The sequence below is a fragment of the Erpetoichthys calabaricus genome, chromosome 13 (assembly GCF_900747795.2).
Source record: "Erpetoichthys calabaricus chromosome 13, fErpCal1.3, whole genome shotgun sequence".
NCBI classification, from domain to species: domain Eukaryota; kingdom Metazoa; phylum Chordata; class Cladistia; order Polypteriformes; family Polypteridae; genus Erpetoichthys; species Erpetoichthys calabaricus.
The window spans coordinates 22715258-22742676 of NC_041406.2; the positions used below are offsets into that span (position 1 = coordinate 22715258).

Consider the following 27419-nt stretch of genomic DNA (forward strand, 5'->3'; position numbering starts at 1 on the left):
ACCAAGGCACCCTGTCTTTTGTCTACTATGTTTACTCTTGCCATTTCTTTCTTTTTTAAAAATAAAATAATTTCTAAAAGCATTCAGACCATTGACCAGTTCTCTAATTTAGTATGCTGTTTGCATAGCACCTTGCAAGGAGGATACTGTGATTTGGTTAAAGGGATATGGAGAGCAAGAAAATAGGAAAGCTGCAAATGGTGAGGTTAAGAGAGGGATATCTTCATTATGTTAGGTTCATGAGCAACACAACAGTGCCATAAATACTTTAATATGTATTTAAAAGGAGGCACAACACTGCTTATTTTACGATATCCTGGTCTTCTGACCATATCCTAAAGAGTGGGAGTAACAATGTGCAATTTTTATTCAAATCTCTTCTAACTATGACCTACCTTGTTTATGTGATTCTGCTGTGTTTCTGTCAGGGGTTGGAAAGCTTCTGGTGTGACAGTATTGGAAGTTTAAGTGGCCTTCGCACTAAGGATGTATGTATTCTTTATTTCAATTTTGTTCTGGCATTTTCTGGAATGTTTCACTTTATAGGAAGGAAACATCCAACATTAGAAGTGTTATGAAACAACATGAGAGAAACAGCCAACAAAGCTACAGAGCCACCACAGCCGGGCCTATAAAGTGCTCTTCCTGATTTGCTTTGGTCTCATTCATTCAGTTTTGATATTCACAATTTCTACTTACTAATTCAGCATCTTCTGTAAAGTTTAAATTGCCCTTTGGAGCAAATAAGATCAGTCGGTCAGTCTATCTATCTATTATATAGTGACTTTCACATCTATCTATCTATCTATTATATAGTGACTTTCACATCTATCTATCTATCTATCTATTATATAGTGACTTTCACATCTATCTATCTATCTATTATATAGTGACTTTCACATCTATCTATTATATAGTGACTTTCACATCTACCTATCTATCTATCTATTATATAGTGACTTTCACATCTATCTATCTATCTATTATATAGTGACTTTCACATCTATCTATCTATCTATTATATAGTGACTTTCACATCTATCTATCTAATCATATAGAGTTTTTCACATCTGTCTATATCCATCACAGACCATGGTGGTGGAGAGTGGCAACATGCAGCATGCTGACTATCTTACAGTATGCAAGTAACAATTTCACTGTACTCTGTATATTTGACAAGCTATAATTATTCCATCCCAGTGTTGAGGAAGCTCCAAGTTTCAAGTCAAGTCAAGTCAAGTTGGGGAGCATGCACTGGTACAGCGTGTTGCCGCTCTCACTACACAACAAAACAACTCGGGATCCCGGTTTGCAACCCCCTAGGCAGACATGCGGTCCAGTCCCACCCTCCGGAAATGACCCTCTATCCACCGCAGCCAGGTTTTATGTGGGCAAACCCTTGGCCTGGTCCAGCCACTCAGGTCCCCAGCAATGAGGATCTTACGAGCCAGTGCCATAACTGACACTCCCTCACAATGCAGGTAATGTGCCTCATTCGGGACTCCATGAGCAACTGCTCATTCGACACAAAGTCAAACCAACGGTACCCAAGGATTTTCTGGACAGACACAGTACCAATGGAGTCCAGTCTTCATCCCAGGTCACTGGATAGCGTCCATGTCTCGCATCCAAGTTTCCATAGGTAAAAAAAAACATTTGCTTAAAGGCCATGTCACATTTACATGACTTTTCAAATTTGCCATCTGATGTCATGAAAGAATGGGAAAGCAATGATAGCACCAACACCACCAGGCAAGCATGCTATCGGTTGCCAGAAAAGGGGACAAGAACAACTGTGTAGTAAAGTCAGCATCGGTCACTAAATTTGACATGCCCAGTAATTTTTAGTTATGTGGTCCAGCAGCATTTTCATCAACTGAAGTTGGCAAGTATGACATATTCTATGACTACAAGTTGCCTATAGCTTTTAGAATTAAAGTTCGAACATGCATATGTAACACAGCCCATTGCTTAAGAATCACCAGTGCCCATATTCTTCAAAAATATCAGAATTACTCCTAAGAATTGCACTGAAAATCAGACTAGAATAAGAAATTTATCCCACCCCAGAATAGGACCTGAGAAATAATTATGAAGCACCCTACTCTCGGAACAGGGAGCAGTAGGATTTCATGATTGGGAATGAATGACATCAATGGTTTCATGGTTCACCATGTCACAAAATGGCACTCTTGAAAACACAGTTGTAGTTTTCTTGGAAATCATGTTGTGGGTTTCTGATGCTATCGGTAAGGCTTCACTACAAAGATAATAATAAAAATATTATTACTTAAAGGCACATGACTACATTCAAATGAATGGTTTACAACACTTTCATGAAGTACTCTGGAGTCATGCTTTGAAATGGACTACTTCACAGCAACATCAAGAATTATACTGTAACAAGCACAGAGATGGAAGCACCGAGACACACATCAAACAGAGTGAGAAAAGCTTAGTAATGGGCATGTTTAGTTAACAGTAAATGAACCACAGCTGTATTTCCAGAAGAATCACCTTCCTGCTGTTTAGGGAAACACCTTGTAAAATTAGAGTTACTGAAACTAGCCATGGCTATTCTTGAGCTGTTTGTGAAGTTTTGTTCACTCTTCCAGAGTAGCATGTCATGTCTCTTTCTGCAATCCCAACTTATCTTCTGCAAGGTTGCTTATCTAATGCACCAGAACTCTCTGCCTGCCTTCTTGAGCCTTCTAAGCTTGTAAAGTGTAACATGAATGTTCCAAGGGCTCATGAAATGCAGAGTTCAGAGCATCTGTGTGACATTTCGCTGTCAATCACTCATCCAACCCCGCCTATCTCCAGGGTAATATGCTGGATACTACAATACAGTCTGCATCCATGACCACCCGAATATTGATACAGCCTGAGAGTCACATATGCATGCTAATTCATATTTGGGGCAGTGATCTTTAATTGCATTATGTCAAACACACCAACAACATCTCCAGGAAAACCAGCAATTGGCATGAATGCAACTTGCTTTAATGTGGAGTGGTGGAGAAATGTATAAATCTGTGTATCACCTTATGCATTGTTAGGGCATTCAAAGCTTTATATAGAATTCAAGAAACTGTTGGCTGTGACAAAGCCAAATCATTGCCATTGCAAGCTGCATTTTCCTTCTGGCCAAAAAACGTAACATTACCAACACTTTCATTTTGGCCGACAGTTCATGGCTTCTTTGAGTAAATGGAGCGATCTTGAAACATACAGGATTTATTTACAAATATTATTCAGTCTCCTTTAAATTGATCTCTTTTCACGAGTTTACTGTTGTCCAGCATTTCCAAAACATTCTACCTTTCCTGAAATGTGTGTTCTGATCTCTACCTGAACGCCATCTTCTGGCAGCTCTTTGTGAGTTTGAACAGTTCACAAGGTCTCCTAAATCCTGGTGAAGTTAGAAATAGTTTGATAATTTTGGTAATTTGATAAAATATTATTACTCTTACTCTTAGAAGATGAATCAAATTTGTGTCACTCTATGATTTTGAGCCAATTGGGACAGTTTGCCTACTCTGAAACACTTGATAAATGCAGGCAAAGACCCTCAGTGAAATATGGGGATGGTAGCAATCTGCTGTTCATCAGCAGATACCAGACATCTAAAATGTATGAATAATGGAAAATACAAACAGATACTGCAAGATAACCAGTTACATTATGCTTAAAAAAAAAGCCTTGATGAAAGTTAATATTTCAACAGGTCAATGATCGCACATGTAAGACCAAATTGGCTCAAGGACAAATATGTGGCACTACTGGGAAATTCTGACTCAGCTACATCATCTAACTAACACGAAAAAATTAAACCTGCCCTGGAGAAAAGGCCTGAAATCATTTTGGACAGTGTGCATAGTTGGAACATACCCACGCTAAGTGACTTCAAACTGTTATCGCTGAAAAACATGGCTCTACAAAATATTAAAGTGCGGGGATGTAACACACTTACACTAAAAACATATTTTTCTTCTTAAGATTTCTTTCTAACATTAAACAATATCACTCTGTAAAATTTCAACAAAAGATTCAGTAAATTCAGAGAATGTTTTCAGGCATGGAATACTTTGGCATGGCACTGTAATTTAACACTTTAACTGGATCTGTTTATCCGCTTTTAGCGTCATGGGAGCGACTGAACAGTGGGTGACTTGCCCTGACTGAAAACTGAAAGCACTGCATCACACACATGCAGGGACAATTTGTTCAAGCAACAGACCCAAAAGACTACCGAAAAACACTGATCTAAAGATGAGACAGCTTTACAAAGAATCATTCCCCATCTAGATTTCAGTCTGGGAACTACAGTAGTCATCAAAAATACCTGCTGCACTACGTTTATCCAATGGCGTGACTAACATGGTGATTTCATTTGGCTAACTCCATACAGTCTGTACCATCACCTAATGCTTTTGTCAATATTTGTAAACTCAAGACAATAAAAAGCTGCTTCCTTGTGGTATATGTGATTCTGATACTTGGGTGCAACCAAACCAACAAAGATTGTATCTGATTTTTCTCTTGCTGAAAAGGCTCTCTGTATGTGGATGGTGAATTACAGAGGAGATCTCATCCCTAAACGTTACAAAGGCCTTGTTTCCCTCACCCTAATAATGCCATACAAAATCTGTCATATTAAGGATGCAACAAGCACCACCAGCCCAACATATTTCATTTGCAATAGCTGTCTTATGAGAGTCTTCTTGAGGAGGGGACTACATAAAAGAAGCTAAATAGGACTGCACTCACTGCAATGTCATAATATGTGTACTGTAGATTCAGAAAGTGCTCAGACCCCTTCACCTTCTGCACACTTTATTACATCGTAGATTTCATTTAACTGGATACATTTTCACCTAACAATCTACATTCAATAAGCCATAATGACATTGAAAACATGTTTTCAGAAAGGTTTGCAAATCAAAAACTAAAGCTCTCGTTTACTGTATTCAGGCCCTTTGTTGTGGCACTCCAAATTGTGCTCAGGTGAATCCTGTATGTTTTAGTTCTTCTTGTACTTGCATAGAGTTCACCTTTGGAAAACTGAATTAGCTGGACATCGTTTAGAAAGTCACACACTTTGTATGTAAGGTTTGACAATTCACACTGTATGTCAGGACAAAAACCAAGCCATGAAGACCAAGGAACTCTCTATAGAGCTCCATGATCAAATTATGGTGAGGCATAGATCAGGGCATGGGAATAAAACATTTCTAAAGATTTGAGTGTTCCCAAGAGCACAGTGGCCGCAATAATTGTGAAATGGAAGAAGTTTGGAACCACTAGGACTCTCCCTAGAGAACTGTCTGGGCAAACTAAGTAACCAGGCAAGAAGTACCTTGGTCATGGTGGTGAACAAGAACTCATTGGTCACTCCAACAAAGTTTCAAAAATCCTTTGCCGGGATGGGAGAACCTGTCAGAAGGATGAGAATCTCAGCGGGACTCCATCAATGAGGTGTTTATGATGGAGTGGCTAACTCCTGCTTGGAGTTGGACACATCGCATTTAAAAGACTATGCGAGCATGAGGAAAATATCCTCTAGTCTGATGAGAGGAAAAGTAAATTCCTTGGGAAGAATTCCAAGCACTATGTTTGGTGTAGACCAGACACTGCTCATCACCTGCTTAATGCTATCCCTACAGTGAAGTGTGGTGGTGGCAGCGTCATGCTATGGAGGTGCAGGGCCAGGGAGACTGGTCAGGAATGACAGAATGCAGTCAAATACAGAGAGGTTCTTGAAGAAAACTCATTCCAGAGAGCATATACTTTCAGACTGAGACAACAGTTCATCTTTCAGCATGACAACGACCCAAAAGCATACCGCCAAAACAACGTTGGAGTGGCTTTAGTACAAGACTCTAACTGACCTTGAGTGGTCCAGCCAAAGCGCACACTTAACTCCCATAGTACATTTGTGGACAGACCTGAAGATGGCAGTTTACAGTCACTTCCCGTCCAATCCAACGGAGTTTGAGAGAAGAATGGGATAAACTGCCCAAATCCAGGTGTGCAAAGCTTGTAGAGACGACCCCCAAGAAGATTTGAATCAGAATCCTCTGCCCATAGGGGCCTCTACAAAGTACCACATTAAAGTTCTGAAAACTTCTATGAATGAAACATTTGCAAACCTTTCTGAAAACATGTTGTCACTTTGTTACATTGAGTGTAGATTAATAAGCAAATATGGCAAATCTATCTGCTTAAAATTGAATCTACAACACAATAAAGTGCACACAAAGTGAAGCGGTCTGAATATTTTCTGAGTGTTTTATATTTTTTCAGTGCTTGTGTTTTCGTATCAGAAAGCAGTAAATGAAAGTTTAGGTCATTTACCCTAAGGCTCAAGGTGTGCTGTTTAAAGAGAGTACGTGACACACCTTTTTAATAACCAGAATTACTCAGATTTTCTCCAGAAGGTTTTGTGAAGTAAAAGCTGCCTATGCAATCACTGCAGATGACAAGAAGATCACATCACAGCTTCAGAAGTAAAACTTGCATGAACAAGCAGCATACCATTAATATAAATCATTTCCTCTTTACACCAGAAACAGAATGAAATGATGTTGCTTGTGCTTCATTAAGCCTCTGAGGCAAACCACACTGTACGTTTGCTTCCGATATCTAATTCTATACTGAAAAAAAAAGTTGTTTTTGTTTTATTAATACTTAACACTGATAAAGCACTTAAACATTTATTAAACAGCTTCAATATAATATTAATGCAGCATTACATCCTGTATAGCATAATAACAGAGTATTAGTGAACAATTGCTTAACAATGATGTAACTAACATGAGACTTCTGCATAACATTTGAAAAAATTGTGTATTTTGCAGACAACACACTATTAGCTGGATGACTAGGAAAAAGTAAAAAGAGTATGTTTCTAAACCAGTGCTGAGTACAGGCAAACAAAATGAGGTTCATGAACAGGTCGTTTGCCTCATGAACAGGTCGTTTGCCTCATGAACAGGTCGTTTGCCTCACTCTTTATGATAAAGTAGGCAGTTTAGCAAAATGGGAGGACCTCACAATAGAACTGCTGATTGAAAGGAGTCAGTTGTGGTGGTAGAAGATGCCCCCCAGAGGGTATACATGGCACTGCCTATTTGGAGAAAACCAAAGAAGGTGAAGTGGTTGTACAGTAGACAAAGGTGAGGGTGAGGTCAACTTTTTTTTTTGTAATTATGTGATGTTAAAAATAGTGTCCCTCGGAGATCAGTGCTGGGGCCACTGACCTTTTAAATATAAAACAATCTGAACTCTAATGTAATAAATAAGCTGATTAAGTTTGGAGATGATGCCAAATTAGGTGGAAGGGCAGATAATACAGAATCAGCTAACTGCTGCAGAGCAACATGGACAACATACAGACTTGGGAAGATTTGTGTCAGATGAAATTTATGCACGTAATATATGTAAATATAAGTTATTATACATAGGAAGTAGAAATGTATACATGGGGTGGTTTTAAATATGAAAGTACCCCTTTATGAGAAGGACCTAGGAGTGACAGTAGAAAGGATCTAGGAGTGATAGACTTTTGTCACTATCTACATCAAAATAGTGTACAGAAGATCAATAAGGCTAACAGGATGCAAATTTATATAGCACAATGAACAGAGTACAAGTGAAGGGAGATTATGCTTAAGTACTGTACTGGGTACAGCGTTGGTCTCCATGTTACAAAAAAGATGCAGCAGTGCTAGAGAAAATCCATAGAAGTATAACTAGTCTGACTCCAGGACAAAGGGATATAATTCTGTAAACATAAAACACCACTAAGGGTTGAGGATCGGCTAAGTTCCCCAATTAATAATGAGACTGAAAATAAAAGAGCGAAGAATCCATCCATTATCCAACCCTCTATATCCTAACGACAGGGTCACAGGGGTCTGCTGGAGCCAATCCCAGCCAACACAGGGCGCAAGGCAGGAAACAAACCCCAGGCAGGGCACCAGCTCACCACAGGGCACACACACACGCACACACCAAGCACACACTAGGGACAATTTAGAATCGCCAATGCACCTAACCTGCATGTCTTTGGACTGTGGGAGGAAACCAGAGTACCCAGAGAAAATCCAAGCAGACACGGGGAGAACATGCAAACTCCACACAGGGAGGACCCGGGAAGCGAACCCGAGTCTCCTAACTGCAGGGCAGCAACGCTACCCACTGCACCACCGTGCCGCCTGAGCGAAGAATCAAATAAATAAATAAATAAATAAATAAATACAAATAAGGCATGTCAGGTACTCACAAGCTCCGTGTTCACAGACTTCTCCTTTGTGGAATTCTGGTCTCTACATGAGTGTGGTCCTAAAAAGGTGCTGCGGTTTAACTTGCTGACGGAACAGAAGTGCTGGGTCCTGCAGATGTGTAACAGAAGTGATTTTATGACCCGTCCCAGAACTTCACCTCTTCTCTCTTTCCCGTAGAACAGAGGACATTAGACATTATTTTCACCCTTGCCCTGCAGACAGTGATCTTTCCATGGTTGGTAGCTGACATGTGACAAAGGAATGGGATATAAAGAGAAATGAAAGAGATGAACCATTTTAGTTTAAGCAAACCGAGATTATGAGGTGACATGATAGACGTGTTTAAAGATTATGAAGGGAATTAGTATAGTAGATCCTAGCAGTTACTTTAAAATAAATTCTTCAACAAGAACACAGGAACACGTTTGACATGTTGTTAAGGTCAAATTTTGCAAGAATGTTGGAAAGTGTTTCTTCGAAACAAAGACACCTGGAATAAATTAGAAAGTAGTGTGGTAGGCAGTAGGACTTTAGGGACCTTCAGATCTCAATTAAATGCTTACTAGCTAACCCGTGGCGTAGCATACGCCGCATAATTATGTATTGATGGGTGAACACTTCCTGAACGACACAGTTGTCCAAATGGCGTGGGTTTGTGGATAGCACTGTGAGTGAATGAAAAGATGGACCTCTGGAGAGAGCAACATACAATTGTCCGTGACTGAAAGCGGGATCATCTGTGACGATGGAGGCCACGCTGGTGAAAGTTCGTCGGTAGGGATAAGTTTCAGCACTTGTTCATTAAGGTGTAGCGAGTCTTCGTTGTTGACGCTTAATATAGCTTGCGTACTGAGTTGTTCCGGAGTCACAGTTGAGAAACACTTTTTTAATGTCTTTTAAGCACAGGGAAAAAAATTAACATGTGAAACATCCGTAATGTAATAAGCCACCAAGAAAAGTAACATTGCAATAATGCACGCTACGACCCGATCGCTGTAAACAGAAGTGAAAACAAAATCGAGGCCGGTGCATTCTTTAACTGCCTTGTAGTGCAGTGGTAGTGTTGCTGCTTTGCAGTAAGGAGACTGTGGAAGATTTTGGGTTTGCTTCCCGGTTTCTCTCTGTGTGGATAGCGCTTTGAATACTGAAAACACCGGTATATCAATGTAATGAAGTATTATTATTCTTATGCATCCAGCGCTCGCTCTCTCTCGCGCACCTGTATGCGTGTGTGTGTTGCTCACTCGCTGCACGTGTTCCTGCAGGCATACCAGTAAGTGAATGAAAAGATGGAACTCTGGAGAGAGCAACATACAACTAACTGTCCGTGACTGAAAACTGGTTTTGGCAGATACATGCACATCTTTTTGAAAGTTTGGCCCTGTGCCTTATTAATTGTCATCGCAATGGCAAATCTAACAGGAAATTGTCTTCGTGTTAAAGTAAAAGGCAAATTATCCACGACAAACAAACTGTTTCACACGCTGCATACCAACCCGCGGTGTAATATACGCCGCATAATCACGCCGCTTTTTTAATGTTTTTTAAGCAAAGGGAAAAAATGAACATTTGCAAAATCCGTAACGCTGCTTTCAGTAAGTACAATGCATGCGCGTTTAATTTGTCGGCCACTTTTTGCCAGCCGTCTTTTCTGGTTTGGGCTGCTTTTGCAGTGTTACCGCTTGTGCATATTAAATCTTGAAATCCTTCGAGTAACTAATTAACTAACTAACACCCACCCAGCTTGTGTGAAAAAAATGCGCCTGTTCTTTCATCATTTTGTTTCAGCCTATCAAAGACTTGCTGATCATGTTTTCTAGACTCAATATACATTGGCTTTTCACTCAGCGCGTGGGTGCGCATTCATCTCGGATTATTACATCTTGCTAGACTAATCTGCTACACGGCTGTGTTTGAAAAAACGACTTATCCCTGATGAGTTTCACCGGCATTAATGATTAGGAATCTGGTTGGAACAAAACCCTGCATCCACAGGGGTTCACCAGGACCGAGTTTGGGAAACACTGCTGAACACAGACGAAACCGACTCAGGTGAGGAGTTGGGGCGGGCAAAGTAGTTGCAGCTATTGATTATTCAGTGTTGTTTGCCTGGGTGTCTGATCTGCTTGACGGGATCATAAATAAAAGGAAAACAATGTGAAGGCAATGTCACAGGTGATCCTGTGGTATAGCGGGTCCACAGCTCCCCTTCAAAAGGCCATTTCTATATAAATAATCATCGCACTCACAGCGTAGCGAGGGGCGTAGAAGTGTGGCTGAAACGGTTTCCGGGTGGAGTCGTGCTGCGGGCATTTCTCCCCTGTGCAGTGTGCGAGCGAGTGAGGAGAGAGAGAAAGCGAGTACGTTACAGTGAGCGAGAGCAGGCTCGAAGGCAATGTGTTCCTGTGGTATAGCGGGTCCATAGCTCCCCTTCAAAAGGTCATTTTTAATCAGGCGACTGACAGTAGTGGAGTCAGGCACAGAGAAGGTCAGCTTGTGAGAGAGCGTCTCGACTGTTGCAGGGCCTGCATCGGTGAAGCAGGTGAGACGCTAATGAAAAAGAGGCACAGGGCTTATTGGTTTTTAAAGACTGCTTCCTTCATTGTGTTTTAACCTCAGTTTAAAAGGATTGTTTTAAGGATCCCATGGGATACCCCTCGCAAACTGTTTTACACGCTGCATACAGCCATTCACATCCACGAGAAACATGCCTCTATGAACAGTCAACGTGGCTCAGAGGTACATGCGGACTGTAGCACAGATGAACATAAATGATGGCGTGTTTTCCGAGGCGTCGCGTCCGAGTTGGTGGCCGTGGCTCTGCGAGTTGTCGTCGTATCCAATGGTCTTAGAGTTGGTGGGCATGGATCCTTCCTGCGTGCGCCATGGGTGTCTTACTTGTCGGCGGCTTAGTGAATCCACGCCCCTTCCTGCGTGCTTTCCATGGGTGGCTACTTGTCGGCGGCTTAGTGAATTATATATATAGATTTTGAAGAAACTACATGGATAGGCAAAACTGTTGGGCTGAATTGCATATTTCCATCCCAACTACTGTAATGTTCTATAGAGATATAATGCCTCTAGTGTGTCCCGGGTCTATGTAGCTATTTTCCAGGAAAGTCTGAAGAAATTATTTAAGGACAGCTCTTCCTGCAGAATTCCAAGATACACACAGCCATAGGCCAGCTGAGAGTCATAATTGCTCCAGAATGTCCACAGCCTCCCATTTGGCCGTGCTTGATACATGTCCTGTGGCAGGCTCTTGGGTGCTTTCTAACTACATACATACATAAAACCGTGCCAAGGTGACTCTTCTTGACCAATAAAAGTAGTTTCTCTCTTCTATTCTTGAAATAACTTCATCTTGTTCTGGTCCTTACCCTATCACATAGAATGAATCTAGGAACTCTGCACAGAAACCTCATTTTGTCAGTTTGTACTTGCAATCCCATTCTTCAAGTTACTATTTTACCACTCGTGACCATTAAGTTACGATGGGGATGATTGATCAGCTACTTAAAAGCTTCATCTAAGTACTCAATGCCCATTTCACCACTATGGTCCGATACAATATCTACAAAACTGCTACCTCTGCACCAATTGATGCTCAAAATTTCATGATCATTGGAATATGACAACAATTACTATATATGGTTTGAGGACTTGAAAAAGTTTATGACTGTGTTGGGCATTGCTCCTTGTGGAACAAGCCATAACAGTATGGGTTTCTAATGCTGCAGTTGAATGCACTTGATATCTGGATGTGTGGAGTGAGAATTGTGTTTGACTACTTGCAGTTAAGTTACTATTTTGAAACATAAATATCTTTGGTAACATACTGTATATATCTATACTTTACACTTACCTAGCTCTTTTTGTTTGCTTCATGAGTTGAACCTGAACTCCCAGCTTACACTGAAGCGTGGTATTTGCCTTAGTTGCATACTGCTATGTTACAGGGCACAAGTTCAATTAAACAATGCGATTACCTGCTAAGAAGCATATTCTTTGTTTATTTTGGCATCTTGACAAAATGACAAATGAATAAGGATGACAGGAATACTAACTACACTTTTCATAAAGAACAAGTGGTGAAAAGTAAATAAAAGGAGGGAATTGTGCTTATAGTGTGAAACAAAAAAATCTTACTACTGTAAACTTAAGGTGTGCCACACTGTTTAAAAATGGCATTCAGTCTGATGGCCAAAAAGCTCAATTTAGGTTTCAACAAATTATAGAAGCTTCTTTTAGCCGACATCAGGGTTTCCCATGTGCCTTCTGGCAAACTCTATCTGAGATGTAATGTACGTTATTTTATCTTCACCATTCTCCCATTAAGCTATGACTGGTGAAGCACCTTGTCAGCAGTTGCTGTATGTACAGTCTTACCAATCTTTGAAACTGTAGCTTGTAACTCATTCAGGGTTCTCAGAGGTCTCTTGGGGGGCCTCGCTCACTAGTGGTCTTTTTGCTGATCACTCAGTTTTTGTGGGTGGCCCTGCCCTTGGTGGAATTACAGTTGTTCCAGACTCTTTCCATTTCTTAATGACTGAATTAACTGAACTCCAATCGATATTCAGTGACATGGATATTTTCTTGTCTTCATCCTTTGACTTGTGCTTTTCAATCGTCTTTTCATGACGTTTCTGGGAATGTTCTTTTGTCATTGTGTAAGTTAGGCCAGAAGTTGGACCTTCCAAAAACAGGGGAATTTAAACTATAATAAGTTGAAACCCCTTGAATACAGGCAGATGAACTCATTTTGTTATTTCTTAAACCAAATGGCTGCACCAATGATGATTTAGGTGTGTCATATTAAAGGGCATGAAGACATATGGAATCAAATATTTTGTGTTTAATATTTGTAATAATTTAGACTAATTTGCAGAGATCTTGTTTCACTTTGATATTAAAAATTCTTTTTCTATTGATCAGTGTTAAAAAAGCTAAATTAAATCCACTGTGATTCAATGTTGTACAACAAAAAATGTCAAAACTACCAAGGGATGAAAGCCTTTTATATTCACTGTACTCAAAAACCATGCTTATAAAGGCTATGGCACATTAGGCAGAGTTTCTAACAATTTTCAGTCATTGTAGCTAGTCAGAGGCAGTCAGTGGTGTGCTTCCGTGAAGAGATAGCATAAAGTGACATACCCGATGACTGAGACCAGCTAGTCTGCGACTTGTTAGGATAAAATCAAACAGGTCTGATAGTCTCTTTGGTCGGAGGGGCAGGCTCTTTGTGTGCAAGAGTTGAGAACCAATGAGTGTTCAGCCAGCGGTACAATGCATAATGATGAGAAATAAGGAACACGTGTTTTGAACATCAGAAATAGAAGAAAAGCTTGTCTGTCCTGTCTAGTGTTTTATTTACAAGATTGGAATGGAAAAAATAAATAAAAGGCAAAGTCTGTTGTGAATTCAGTGCAGTTGTTAACACTTTGTACAGTGTTGGCTCTGTCAGGTAGCATGCTACTGGATGTCAGAAAAAGTCGCGAGCACAACTGTGCTGAAAGATTGGCACCTGGTCAGTAAATGTGACATGGCTGTGATTTGTCACCCCTCCCAATAACTCTGTCCTGGATAAAGGTAGAACAGATATAAATGAACGAATACATGAAAAACATCACCTTACTAATTTAATTCTTTATGCATGATGCAGAGCCATTATTCAAAGCATTTTGATAACCTCATTTACTACAAGATTACCGGTTAAGATTATTGCCATCATTATTTTAGTCCTTTGGTTCACCTTATTAGAGTCACATGGCAGCTTCCTACAATTTATTGAATCCTACTGTGATTTTCTGCTATTGACAAAGATCAAAACGTATTAAAATTCTACTAGCCAACCCGCGGCATACACCGCATAATTATGTATTGATGGGTGAACACTTCCTGAACGACATAGTTTTCCAAATGGGGTGGGTTTGTGGATAGCACTGTGAGTGAATGAAAAGATAGACCTCTGGAGAGAGCAACATATAATTGTCCGTGACTGAAAGCAGGATTGTCTGTGACGAAGAAGGCCACGCTGGTGAAAGTTACTTCGTCGGTAGGGATAAGTGTCAGTACTTGTAGATTAAGGTGTAGCGAGTCTTCGTTGTTGATGCTTAATATAGGTTGCGTACTGAGATGTTCCAGAGTCAGAGTTGAGAAACACTTTTTTAATGTCTTTTAAGCACAGGGAAAAAATGAACATGTGAAACATCCGTAATGTAATAAGCCACCAAGAAAAGTAACATTGCAACAATGCTATCTACGACCCGATCTCTGTAAACAGAAGTGATAAGAAAATTGAGCCCGGTGTATTCTTTAACTGCCATGTGGCGCTGTAATAGTGCTGCTGCTTTGCAGTAAGGAGACTGGAAGATTGTGGTTTCGCTTCCCAGTTCCTCCCTGTGTGGACAGTGCTTTGAATACTGAGAACACCGCTATATCAATGTAACGAAGTATTAACAGGAAATTGTCTTCGTGTAATAGTAAAAGGCAAATTATCCGCGACAAACAAACTGTTTTAAACGCTGCAAACCAAGCCGCGGCGTAGTATACGCCGCATAATCACGCCGGTTTTTAAATGTTTTTTAAGGAGAGGGAAAAAAATGAACATTTGCAAAATCCGTAATGCTGCTTTCAGTAAGTACAATGCACACGCGTTTAATTTGTCGGCCACTTTTTGCCGCCAGCAGTCTTTTCTGGTTTGGGCTGGTTTTGCAGTGTTACCGCTTGTGCATATTAAATGTTGAAATCCTTTGAGTAACTAATTAACTAACTAACACCAACCCACCCACACACACAGCTTGTGTGAAAAAATGCGCCCGTACTTTCATAATTTTGTTGCAGCCTATAGTGGAGTCAGGCACAGAAAAGGTCAGCTGCTGAGAGAGTGTCTCGACTGTTGCAGGGCCTGCATTGGTGAAGCAGGTGAGACGCTAATGAAACAGAGGCACAGGGCTTATTGGTTTTTAAAGACTGCTTCCTTCATTGTGTTTTAATCTCAGTTTTAAAGGATTGTGTTAAGGATCCCATGGGCTACCCTTCGCAAACTGTTTTAGACGCTGCGTTCAGCAATTCACATCCGCGACAAACATGCCTCTTCTTACATGGTCCTGCTTTGGTGGGCGGGAAACGTTTTCCGTGTTCGTGCAGGACCATCTAAGAAGACGCATGTTTGTCACGGATGCAAATTGCTGTATGTAGCGTGTAAAACAGTTTGCTATGTTGCACGCGGTCGTGCATCGTAATCGAAAAGTCAATGTAGCTCAGAGCTGCATGCGGACTGTAGCACAGACAAACAGAAATGACGGCGTGTCTTCCGAGACGTTGCGTCCGAGTTGGTGGGCGTAGCTCTGTGAGTTTTCGTCGTATCCAATGGTCTTATAGTTGGTGGGCGTGGCTCCTTCCTGCATGTTTTCATAGGTGTCTTGCTCGCTCTGGCGTCGGCTTAGAGAATCCATATATGGCTCCTTCCTGCGTGCTTTCATGGGTGTCGTGCCGCTCTGGCGGAGGCTTAGAGAATTATATATATAGATAGGTACACATAAACGTCTCACGTGGCAAATTACATAATTTTATTTTATATTGAAAACTGAATATTTTAACATGCACAATATACAGAGTCCAAAGAAAATTGAGGCATTTTTTGCAGACATGCAGACTGATTAGGCACTGGGAAAAATGTAAACATGTAAAAAATTGAAATAACAATCAGCATAAATACACCATGTTGAGAAACTAATCATGTAGCATAGTAACAAGCAAAGCAAGCAATAGTATGTCACTTTTAACTCATTATTTTCAAATACAGTGATCCCTCGCTATATCGTGCTTTGTCTTTCGCGGCTTCACTCCATCGCGGATTTTAAATGTAAGCATATGTGAATATATATCACGGATTTTTCACTGCTTCGCGGATGTCTGCGGTCTACAGTACGTGTGCTTCCTCAGTTGATTTGCCCATTTGAATTCAAACAAGGGACGCATTTGAATTGAAACAAGGGACGCTATTGGTGGAGGGCTGAGAAGCTACCCAATCAGAGCATGCGGTTAAGTTCCTGTGTGCTGCTGATTGGCTCAGCGACGGAGTGCTGCATTAACCAGGAAGTACTAATCTCACTCATTCAGAATTAACGTGCACAAGCGCCAACAGAAGATGCTAATGATTGCAGAAAAGGTAAAAGTTTTGGATATGTTGAAGGAAGGAAACAGCTACACCGCTGCAGGACACCATTACAGCATAAATGAGTCCACGATTCTTTTTATTTAAAAAGGAGGAAAAGCATATAAGATCTACGGCCACAGTGTCTTTTAACCAGGGCGCAAAATGAGTTGCAAGTGGACGTTGTAAGGCAGTAGTCTGGATGGAACCTGCTTTAGGGATTTGGATTGAAGAGTGCTGGACGAAGAACAACGGCGGTGCTAAACAGTTGCCTGAAGAGGCTCCTTTAGAAGAGCTGTAACGCTATCCTTTGTTGTGCAGTAAAATTAAACTCATCGTTATCGGACAAGTCGTCGTGTCTTTGTTGGTGAGTAACCATAATTAATTATTTACGTACAGTACTTATTACATGTACATAGTTTAGTGTCACTGTACACACATTTTATTGTATACAATTTTTCTTGCATTGTACGTATTTATTGATGGTGGCCTGTCTGTCATAATGGCTGTAACATATGTGATATCGGAGACGCTCAATATCTTTAAAATAATATTTAGGTTTTACTGTATGTAAACTGTGTTTACATACATAATTTCAACGAATCTTACCTAATATCTAAGAGAATACAAAGGGTTTATACTGTATAATTGTGCGTGAAATGTTTATAATAGTGTGGGAGAGTTTATAAGGGCTTAAAATATATAAAAATAACCACATGAACATATGGTTTCTACTTCGCGGATTTTCTTATTTCGCAGGTGGCTCTGGAACGCAACCCCCGCGATGGAGGAGGGATTACTGTAATGTCACATATACTTGCTCCAAATGTAAAAACTGTGTTAAGGTTTGTACTGAGATTTGTAAGATACTTTGAATAAAGGTATTGGCTAAAGAAATAAATGTAATGAAAAATGTATCACAATTAATGGTTAGATGGAACCAATCAGGTGAGATGTGTCACCGGTTGGTGAGATTAGGGTAGAGGTCATTACTGGAGTACTTGGAAGGTTATCATTTACAAATGTGAGGGATAATAAAGACTCAGTGACAAGCCAGGCATAAAATGGAGAAAGAGGGGTAGGAAGGAGCCCTGTCTGAGCTAAGAAACAGGTCAGTATATGACCAACAATGGCAAGGTGAGAAAGTCTACGCTGAAGGGTGAAGAGAGCTTTTTTTTACAGAATGATAGACACTGCTACCTAAAAACTCTGTCAGTGCTGGAAGCTGATAGACATGGTTATTTGTTTTGTTAACATAGGAATGTGTAAGAATGTGATGCACCCAGACTGATAGCTGAAGGTGTGGCGTGAAAACAATGGCAGGAATTCAAAATGCAGAACAGAGCATGACTCTCTTCATTTTCAATGGATTTTTCTTAATGACACAAATTACTCTCATTCATCTGTCAGTCCCAACCATCCATTTTATTAAACCACCCTTTTAACCATATGATTGTGGGAAGCCAGAGACTAGCTGTGAATCACTGTCTGCAAGGCAGAAGCTTAGCCTGTATGTGATATCCGTTCATGGCTGGACAAACTCATACTACTGTAGAATGACTTATCATTGTTAAGTAAAACCTAAGCATGTCAAGAAAACTCTTGAGGAGAACAGGAGGGGGATGTATAAATGCCACACACAGAGAAGTCAATGCAGGAATGGAATCCTGTGGCTTTAAGTCCATAGTGCCACCTCTACAAATTGTTTGTACAGTGTGTTCAGCTATTTAAAATGCAACAGAGTGTTTCACAAGCTATGTTGTTTCCACTTTCTAACTTGACAGCTGTAATCTGTTTTTTGTTAAAATGATACATTTCAACTCAAGGCTCTTAAGGAATTTGAAGGAGGGGAAAAATACATTTTTTTTGGTTTCTGGAATTTGTGACTCTCTTGGCCTGTGTCTGTACTGCGAATAACTCAACACTGAGGCATATAAAATGAATTTCAGACAAGTACACTGAGTCTGTATGTAAATGATATTTGAATTTGGTCCTTCTTAAGCTGTTACAGCTTAACTATAATATTATAAGCACTACATAATATACAAGGGGATGAGTGTTACTGACTTCCTGATTACAAGCCTGGCCTGTCCCTCATTTCACGTCTTAGCTCCTTTTTTAAAACTATTGCTGCCTTGCTTGTTCAGAGCAATATAGCTCCCACTTCACCCCCAAATGGTGAAATGTTATAATCAAAACTTCATGGAACAGCACAAGTTAGTAAATGTACACATGGTGTAACATTCAGGAACTTGGTTAACTGATATGAAAATCAATGTATTCTTTTAGTTGCTTCATCAAAGAGTCAGTTATCACATTTTTGTTTTTTAAACATACATCCATCCATCTATTATCCAACCCGCTACATCCTAACTACAGGGTCACGGGGGTCTGCTGGAGCCAATCCCAGCCAACACATGGCGCAAGGCAGGAAACAAACCACTGGCAGAGCGCCAACCCACCGCAGTGTTTTTTAAACATTTCTGTAATAGTAAGTCATTCAAAAATAACAGTGAAAATAAAGTAGAATTACATGTGTTAGTAGACTACATTAAATATGTTAGTAGACTACAATAAATTCTTTTTAACAGCACCTTACAATGTCATGTACTTGAAGCACAAATAGGCATATGGTGACTTAAAAGAAATCATACCCAGAATAGTATTGATTGATGTGCACTGCGGTGGGCTGGCGCCCTGCCTGGGGTTTGTTTCCTGCCTTGCGCCATGTGCTGGCTGGGATTGGCTCCAGCAGACCCCCGTGACCCTGTAGTTAGGATGTAGCGGGTTGGATAATGGATGGATGATGTGCAGTTAATAGTTGTGGAAGGTCTGTAACTAATTGCAGTGTTTTTAATAACAAAAGGGATCCCAAAAAGATTAAAATTCAATAACTACAAGGGCGGCTCAGATGGACAATGATATCAACCATTGCCAATTGGCTGGACATATTGTTGATATAAATAAACATTGCTGATTCGCTCCAAATATTTGAAATTTTTTCAAATTCCAAACCGATCAATACAAAGAAGAATAAACCTTTTAATTGTTTATTATTTCCACAATCTAAATCTCATCTGTCCACATGGAGGTTCACTACAATAGGAACGTACAGTAATTGTACTGTGTACACAAGATAGTCAGTCATCTTCCAACCCACTATATCCTAACTACAGGGTCAAGGGGGTCTGCTGAAGCCAATCCCAGCCAGCACAGGGCACAAGGCAGGAACAAACCCGGGCAGGGCACCAGCCCACTGCAGGGCACACACACACACCAAGCACACACTAGGGACAATTTAGGATCGCCAATGCACCTAACCTGCATGTCTTTGGACTGTGGGAGTAAACCCATGCAGACACGGGGAGCAGATGCAAACTCCATGCAGGGAGAACCCAGGAAGCAAACCCAGGTCTCCTTACTGCAAGGCAGCAGCGCTACCACTGCACCACTGTGCCGCCCGTACATGAGATAACAAATCCGAAATAAACCGATTACACTATATAACAATGCAGTGCCTTACATTTATTTAAAAAACCCAGTGCCATTGTCCTCCTGCATGCAGATCACAAGCTTGCAATACAAATTAATACTCAGATTTATGTGCTATTTCTGGGCCTTGCGGCTTGTCATTTGCACACACAAGCAAAGGCAAAATATGCGCTATAGATAAGCTACGAATGAACACAACGAAGTACAATATTTTTCTATAACGCATGCCAAGTAGTTTTATTGTTTAGAAGATGAAAGAAAGAACAACTGAAGTTGTCATGTTTGAGTGAGTAAAATTAAATTGCGAGGTGCCGTTTGTGACATAATTTATTGTCAACTCTGCATACACTATACCGAAATGCTTACATTGCATATTGCAACATTTACACTATACCGTATGCTGAACCACATACATGGTATGCTGAAATACATGCACTATATACTGAAACAGATACATCCATCCATCCATTTTCCAATCCACTGAATCTGAACACAGGGTCACGAGGGTCTGAAACAGATACATTATACACTGAAACACATACATGGTGTACTAAAACACATACACTATATACTGAAATGCTCTCATGTTTACTGAAAACATACATAAACATACATATCCATTTTATGATGAGGCAGATCTAATTTATCACTAATACAGCATCGTGATTTGTAGCAATTTTAAATTAGCTTTCAATAAATCACCTCTGAACCATTGTAAAAACATTACTGAATACCGCTAAGTGTGCTGAGTTGTTGTAGTCTGTTAGGCAATAAAGCTAACGCCAACCTAGCAGGGTAGATGTAATCCACAAGCATTTCTTTATTACTCTTTATTGCTCAAACCCCGCCCCTTGGTGATGGCATTGTAAATCGTCAATGTTTTGAAATGACGATGTGAACTTTAAGACATTTCACGACCCTAATAACTATCCGTCAATTTACAGTAAATACAATCCCCTCTTTCTTAACCTTATTAATAATACCACAACACGCACTTACCCACTAAATACAAAATCATATTGTCAGGTTGCATGGGGTTGAGAATGAACAGCCACAAATTTGCAGTTGGATTGAGATCTGGACTCTGACTAGGCCACTTTGTGTGTAAGCCATTCCTGTGAAGCTTTGGATTTATGATTGGGATTTTTTGTCCTGTTGAAAAACAAATCTTCTCCCATGGTTCATGGTTTTTTGCAGTTTTCCCACCAGGATTTCACTTTATTTTTCTGCATTTATTTTACCCTTATAAGCCTTTTAGGGCCTGGAGAAGCATCTCCACAGCATGATGTGGCTACCACCATGCTCAACGGTGGGGACGACGTGATTATAACAATGTGCAGGAATTGTCTTATGGCAAACATTGCATTTACTGAAGCATTCGTGCAACAGTTTTTGTCTGCACAATCTCTCCAATCACAGCCCCTGTAGCTTGCAACCCCCTTCAGAGTTCTCAGAGGTCTCTTGGTGGATTCCCTCACTAGTCTTCTTGCTGATCTCTCAGTTGTTGTGGATGGTCTGCTGTGAGAAGATTTACAGTTGTGCCATACTAATTAAGATCCACAGAATATGGAATGGCTTGAGTATTTTCTTATCTTCATCCCCTGACTTCTGTTTTTCAATTACCTTTTCACAAAGTTGCTTGGTATGTTCTTTTGTCTTCACTGTTAGGCCCAGATACTAACTCAAAAGTTGGACCTTCCAGATAAAAGGACATTAAAACTATAATAAGCTAAAAACCCCTTGATTACAAACAGATGAACTAATTATGTGACTTCTACAACCAATTGGCTGCACCAGGGATGATTTAGCTGTGTCATAATAAATATGAATGCTTATGTAAATCCAAGTATTTATGCAATTATTTAGTGTTTTATATTTGTAATTAATTTAGATACCCAGATATCTATTTACACTTTTATGTGACTTTTTCTGTTGATCAAAGATAAAAAAAGCCAAACATTATACCTCTGTGATTTAATGCCATTTAACAATAAATTGTGAAAGCTTTCAAAGGGGTAAAAATTTTATATACACTGTAAACAAAGTGATAGCTATGTCCGGGTTTTAAGTAAAGACTTATATAAACTGCAACTCGTGTAAAAAGAACAATCATTTCAGTTGAATATTAATTTTATGCTGTTGGTTTTCTCAGCTACTGTTCGAAAGAGATCAGACAAACTAGTAAGATTTTGTTTGTCTGTTAAAATTGGTGACTCCCTGTTATGTAAAAGGGTATTGAAGATAAGGCTCACAAAGACTCTTTGCAACATTGAGACTTCTAAATATGTAAAATGGTGAGAAAGTAAAACAAACAAACATTCTCCAAGCTCACTGAATCCAATTCAGAATCATGGGGGATGGAAACTATTATGGAACAAGGCAGAAACAGGTCCTGGTCATGCCATAAAAGGCACACCCATGACAAATCAGGTGGCGCAGTGGTAGTGCTGCTCCTTTGCAGTAAGGAGAATATGGAAGATTGTGGGTTCGCTTCCCAGTTCCTCCCTGTGTGGATAGCACTTTGAGTACTGAGAAAAGCACTATATAAATGTAATGAATTATTATTTATTATTAAATCCATTTTTATACTCTCATTGGCCAATCTGGAATGGACATTCAACATAAAACAAATGGGATTGGGAATTTGGGAGGAAAATCCACTCAGACACAAAGAGAAGGAGTAAGCTCAACATGGACAAGAACTGTAATATAAATTGTTAAAATGAAATGATCAAAGTTGAACTGGCACAATAAGGCATAGATAGATAGATAGATAGATAGATAGATAGATAGATAGATAGATAGATAGATAGATAGATAGATAGATAGATAGATAGATAGATAGATAGATAGATAGATAGATAGATAGATACTTTATTAATCCCAAGGGGAAATTCACATACATTCACATAAATGGGAAATAATATACTCTTGCTCAGTTTCATGTTGATTGTGAAATCATACGGAGTTCACTCAGGATTTAGACTGAATGTTTATGTGTGTGTCTGCAATGCAATTCTTGTGATAAGCTGTAGTAACCTAATGAGGATCTTCCCGAAGTTAGGACTATAAAACCTGATCAAATTGGAAACATCTTCAATAAACCAATCTTCAACCAGTTATGTGGCCTAAAAAGACAAAATGGTTGTATAAAGCCTTGTAGCTGTCCAAGTCCTAGAACTAAATGATTAGTTCATATATATAATTATTATTTAAACTAAAATACAGTGTTTTTCAGACAGACCTTAAAAAATGATTTTCCAGTTGGACACGTTAGAAATAATGTGTTGAAACAACATGAAACAAATCCTAATCAAAACATGTTTCTATATGCTAATGCTGTAAAATTAGTCTAAGAGACACTGTTCAGAATTAAGTGGTTTAGGGAATGGATGGATGGATAGATAGATAACAGAGATTTTTAAAAGATTTGTGTTTCTCAGTGCTTTTCTTTTGTTTCAAACTTATTTGTAATTGTAGTATGTGTTCAGGCCATAATGTATGTGTACATTTATTTATTTATTTATTTACCTGTTCATGTACTTATTTATTTAAAGAGCTTCTGAAAAAGCCAAATTTCCCCCAGGGACAATTTTTTTTCCAACAATCTATCTATCTATAAATATTAAATTAATAATTCTAAGATTATACTTTTGAAACAAATATATTAACAAAACCTTTTTTCTATATTACAGAAATAAAAACTGAAGACGCCGATAGCTATTTTCTGAACATAAATCAAAATTAAAGGAAAATAAGTAATCCAAAAGCCACAATGGAACATAAACAAAAGCAAAATGAAGACAGTGGATTCACTATTCAAGGTATTCGCAAATCAGTATCAGTCAATGTTCTCCTTCAGGCAGGCATTATTGACAATCAGATTTTGGAAAAATTGAACAATGGCAAACTTACAGTGGAGGATCTTTCACAAAATCATGACATCAATAAGTTTTTGGACAGTGCTTGCTGCATTTCTGGTATCATGTTTAAATCAAAGAAGGAGAAGATGAGCATTTACCAAGCAATGAAAAAGAAAGTCCTTACAGAAGACAATGCTTTGAATTTACTTGAAGCCCAAGCAGCTACAGGATTCATGATAGAGCCAATACACAACAAGAGGTATACAGTTCAACAAGCAGTAGACGAGGGGGTCCTGGGTCAAGAGCTACAACAAAAGATGCTGGATGCAGAAAAAGCAGTAACAGGATACACTGACCCTAAAACTGGAAATACAATAACCCTTTTTCAAGCAATGAAACTAGGGTTAGTCAATAAAGACTTTGGTTTACGATTACTAGAAACTCAGCTAGCTACAGGAGGTATAATTGACCCTATGAATAGCATTCGAATTCCTGTAGAGATGGCATGGAAAAAGGGTTATTTTAGCGAAGAACTAAACAAAGATCTGTCCGAAAATGGTAAAGACTGCAATGGATATCATGACCCCCAAACAAAGAAAAAAACATCATACAGACAACTTTTAAAACAATGTGTTAAAGATGAAAAAACAGGACTTCACCTACTCCCCATTGATATCAACTTCAGAGGGCTAAGACGTCAGGTCACAGCAGAAGAGCTACTATCTTCCTCAATAATTACAAAAGATTTATACGAACAACTCCATGAGGGTAAAACAAATGTTGAAGAAGTATCTGGTCTTAAATCGGTACAAAACTATCTTGAAGGAACAAGCCCAATAGCAGGTGTCTACATAGAAAGTTCCAACATGAAAATGAATATTTACCAAGCCAAGCAAAAAGGCTTAATAATGCCAGGAACAAGTTTGGTTTTACTAGAAGCCCAAATGGCAACTGGATTCCTAATTGATGTAGTTCAAAATACAAAGCACACAGTAGAAGAAGCTATAAACAAAGGTCTAGTGGGATTAGAGATGAAAACCAAACTTATAAAAGCTGAGAAAGCAGTCACAGGATACGACGATCCTTACACGGGTGAAAAAATCTCACTTTTTCAAGCACTAAAAAAGGGCCTAATAGTAAAAGAGCATGGCATTCGCTTACTAGAAGCACAGATTGCCACAGGGGGCATTATTGATCCAGTAAATAGTCACCGTGTACCGGTGGAAGTGGCCTATCAAAAAGGCTACTTTGATGAGGAAATGAACAGAATACTCTCAGATCCCACTGATGACACCAAAGGTTTCTTTGATCCAAACACCAAAGAAAACCTGACATACCTGCAACTACTAGAAAGGTGTAGAAAGGATAATAAAACTGGCCTGTATTTGCTAAATCTAACAAAAAAAGGAGAGGAGTATTTTTATTTTGATGAAAAGAGTAAAATTATTCTAAAGTCAATAACAACAAAAGCACCAGGCCGCTACAATGGACAAGAAGTAAACATCTGGGAATTACTACATTCAGAATACATTACAGAGGAGAAGAGAAGAGAGTTAATGAAAAACCTTAAAAGCAACCTGTGCACAATAGAAGACATTCAAAACATTGTGATCACTATCATCCACAACACATCAACAAATGCATCACAACAAGACAAGAAAATCAAGACTAGCAATGGAACAGAGAGAGACAAGCATCTTCAATTTGATGAAAACACAATGAGTCTCCTAAAGTCCACCACCACCGACAAAGCAGGTGGCAAGTACCAAGGAAAGACTGTGAGTGCCTGGGAGCTGCTCCACTCTGAATACATCACTGAGGAGAAAAGGAGAGAGCTGATGCAAAAGCTGAAGCAGAAAACTTTGACCATTGACAATCTCCTGCAGATCCTCATCTCCACCATTCAAGAGAACACTGTGACCACTACCATAACCTCTACCACGGTCACCACTATCGCCAGCACCCCTACCACCACAGAAACCACAGTCAGAGCAGCTTTCCAAGGCTTAAGAGCACAGGTCTCTCCTGCGGAACTGCTAAGCTCAAAAATCATTGACGAAGAAACATTTGATAAGATTGATCAGGGCATAGTCACAGTTGAAGCAGTCAGTCAGCAGGATTCTGTGAAGAGGTACCTGCAGGGGACAGACAGCATTGCAGGAGTTTTCATCCCATCAACTAAAGAAAAGATGAGCATTTATCAAGCAATGAAAAAGGGGATTCTGAGACCCGGAACCGCTCTAGTCCTACTGGAAGCGCAAGCAGCCACGGGCTTCGTCATTGACCCTGTAAAGAACACAAAACTGTCAGTCGAGGAAGCTGTGGCTGCAGGACTGGTTGGAAGAGAGCTGAAAGACAAGCTCCTATCGGCAGAAAGAGCCGTCACTGGATACACTGACCCCTACACTGGAGACACAATCTCCCTTTTCCAGTCTCTGAAGAAGGACCTGATTGTCAAAGACCACGGAATACGCCTGCTTGAAGCACAGATTGCCACTGGGGGCATCATCGATCCAGTGCATAGCCATCGAGTGCCGGTGGAAGTGGCTTACCAGCGAGGTTACTTTGATGAGGAAATGAGCCAGATTCTCTCAGATCCCAGTGATGACACCAAAGGCTTCTTTGACCCTAACACCCATGAAAACCTTACATACCTGCAACTGCTGGAGAGATGCACCAAAGACCCTGACACGGGACTGTGCCTGCTAAACCTTGTCAAGAAAGGTGAAGGATATGTTCAAATTGATGCACAAACAACTAGCCTCCTAAAGTCCACCACCACCGACAAAGCAGGTGGCAAGTACCAAGGAAAGACTGTGAGTGCCTGGGAGCTGCTCCACTCTGAATACATCACTGAGGAGAAAAGGAGAGAGCTGATGCAAAAGCTGAAGCAGAAAACTTTGACCATTGACAATCTCCTGCAGATCCTCATCTCCACCATTCAAGAGAAGACTGTGACCACTACCATAACCTCTACCACGGTCACCACTATCGCCAGCACCCCTACCACCACAGAAACCACAGTCAGAGCAGCTTTCCAAGGCTTAAGAGCACAGGTCTCTCCTGCGGAACTGCTAAGCTCAAAAATCATTGATGAAGAAACATTTGATAAGATTGATCAGGGCATAGTCACAGTTGAAGCAGTCAGTCAGCAGGATTCTGTGAAGAGGTACCTGCAGGGGACAGACAGCATTGCAGGAGTTTTCATCCCATCAACTAAAGAAAAGATGAGCATTTATCAAGCAATGAAAAAGGGGATTCTGAGACCCGGAACCGCTCTAGTCCTACTGGAAGCGCAAGCAGCCACGGGCTTCGTCATTGACCCTGTAAAGAACACAAAACTGTCAGTCGAGGAAGCTGTGGCTGCAGGACTGGTTGGAAGAGAGCTGAAAGACAAGCTCCTATCGGCAGAAAGAGCCGTCACTGGATACACTGACCCCTACACTGGAGACACAATCTCCCTTTTCCAGTCTCTGAAGAAGGACCTGATTGTCAAAGACCACGGAATACGCCTGCTTGAAGCACAGATTGCCACTGGGGGCATCATCGATCCGGTGCATAGCCATCGAGTGCCGGTGGAAGTGGCTTACCAGCGAGGTTACTTTGATGAGGAAA

At 40.1% G+C, this 27419-nt stretch overlaps 1 protein-coding gene across 2 annotated transcripts in view; it reads left to right on the forward strand.

Moving 5' to 3' along the window:
• Positions 1–27419, forward strand: part of eppk1 (epiplakin 1) — a 53302-nt gene that overhangs the window by 15799 nt on the left and 10084 nt on the right. For both annotated transcript variants that reach the window (XM_051935614.1, XM_051935615.1), the window contains exon 2: positions 23637–26860. In XM_051935614.1, coding sequence (XP_051791574.1) covers positions 23717–26860 — 3144 coding nt within the window. In that variant the 5' untranslated portion in view covers positions 23637–23716. The remainder of the gene's footprint in view (positions 1–23636; positions 26861–27419) is intronic.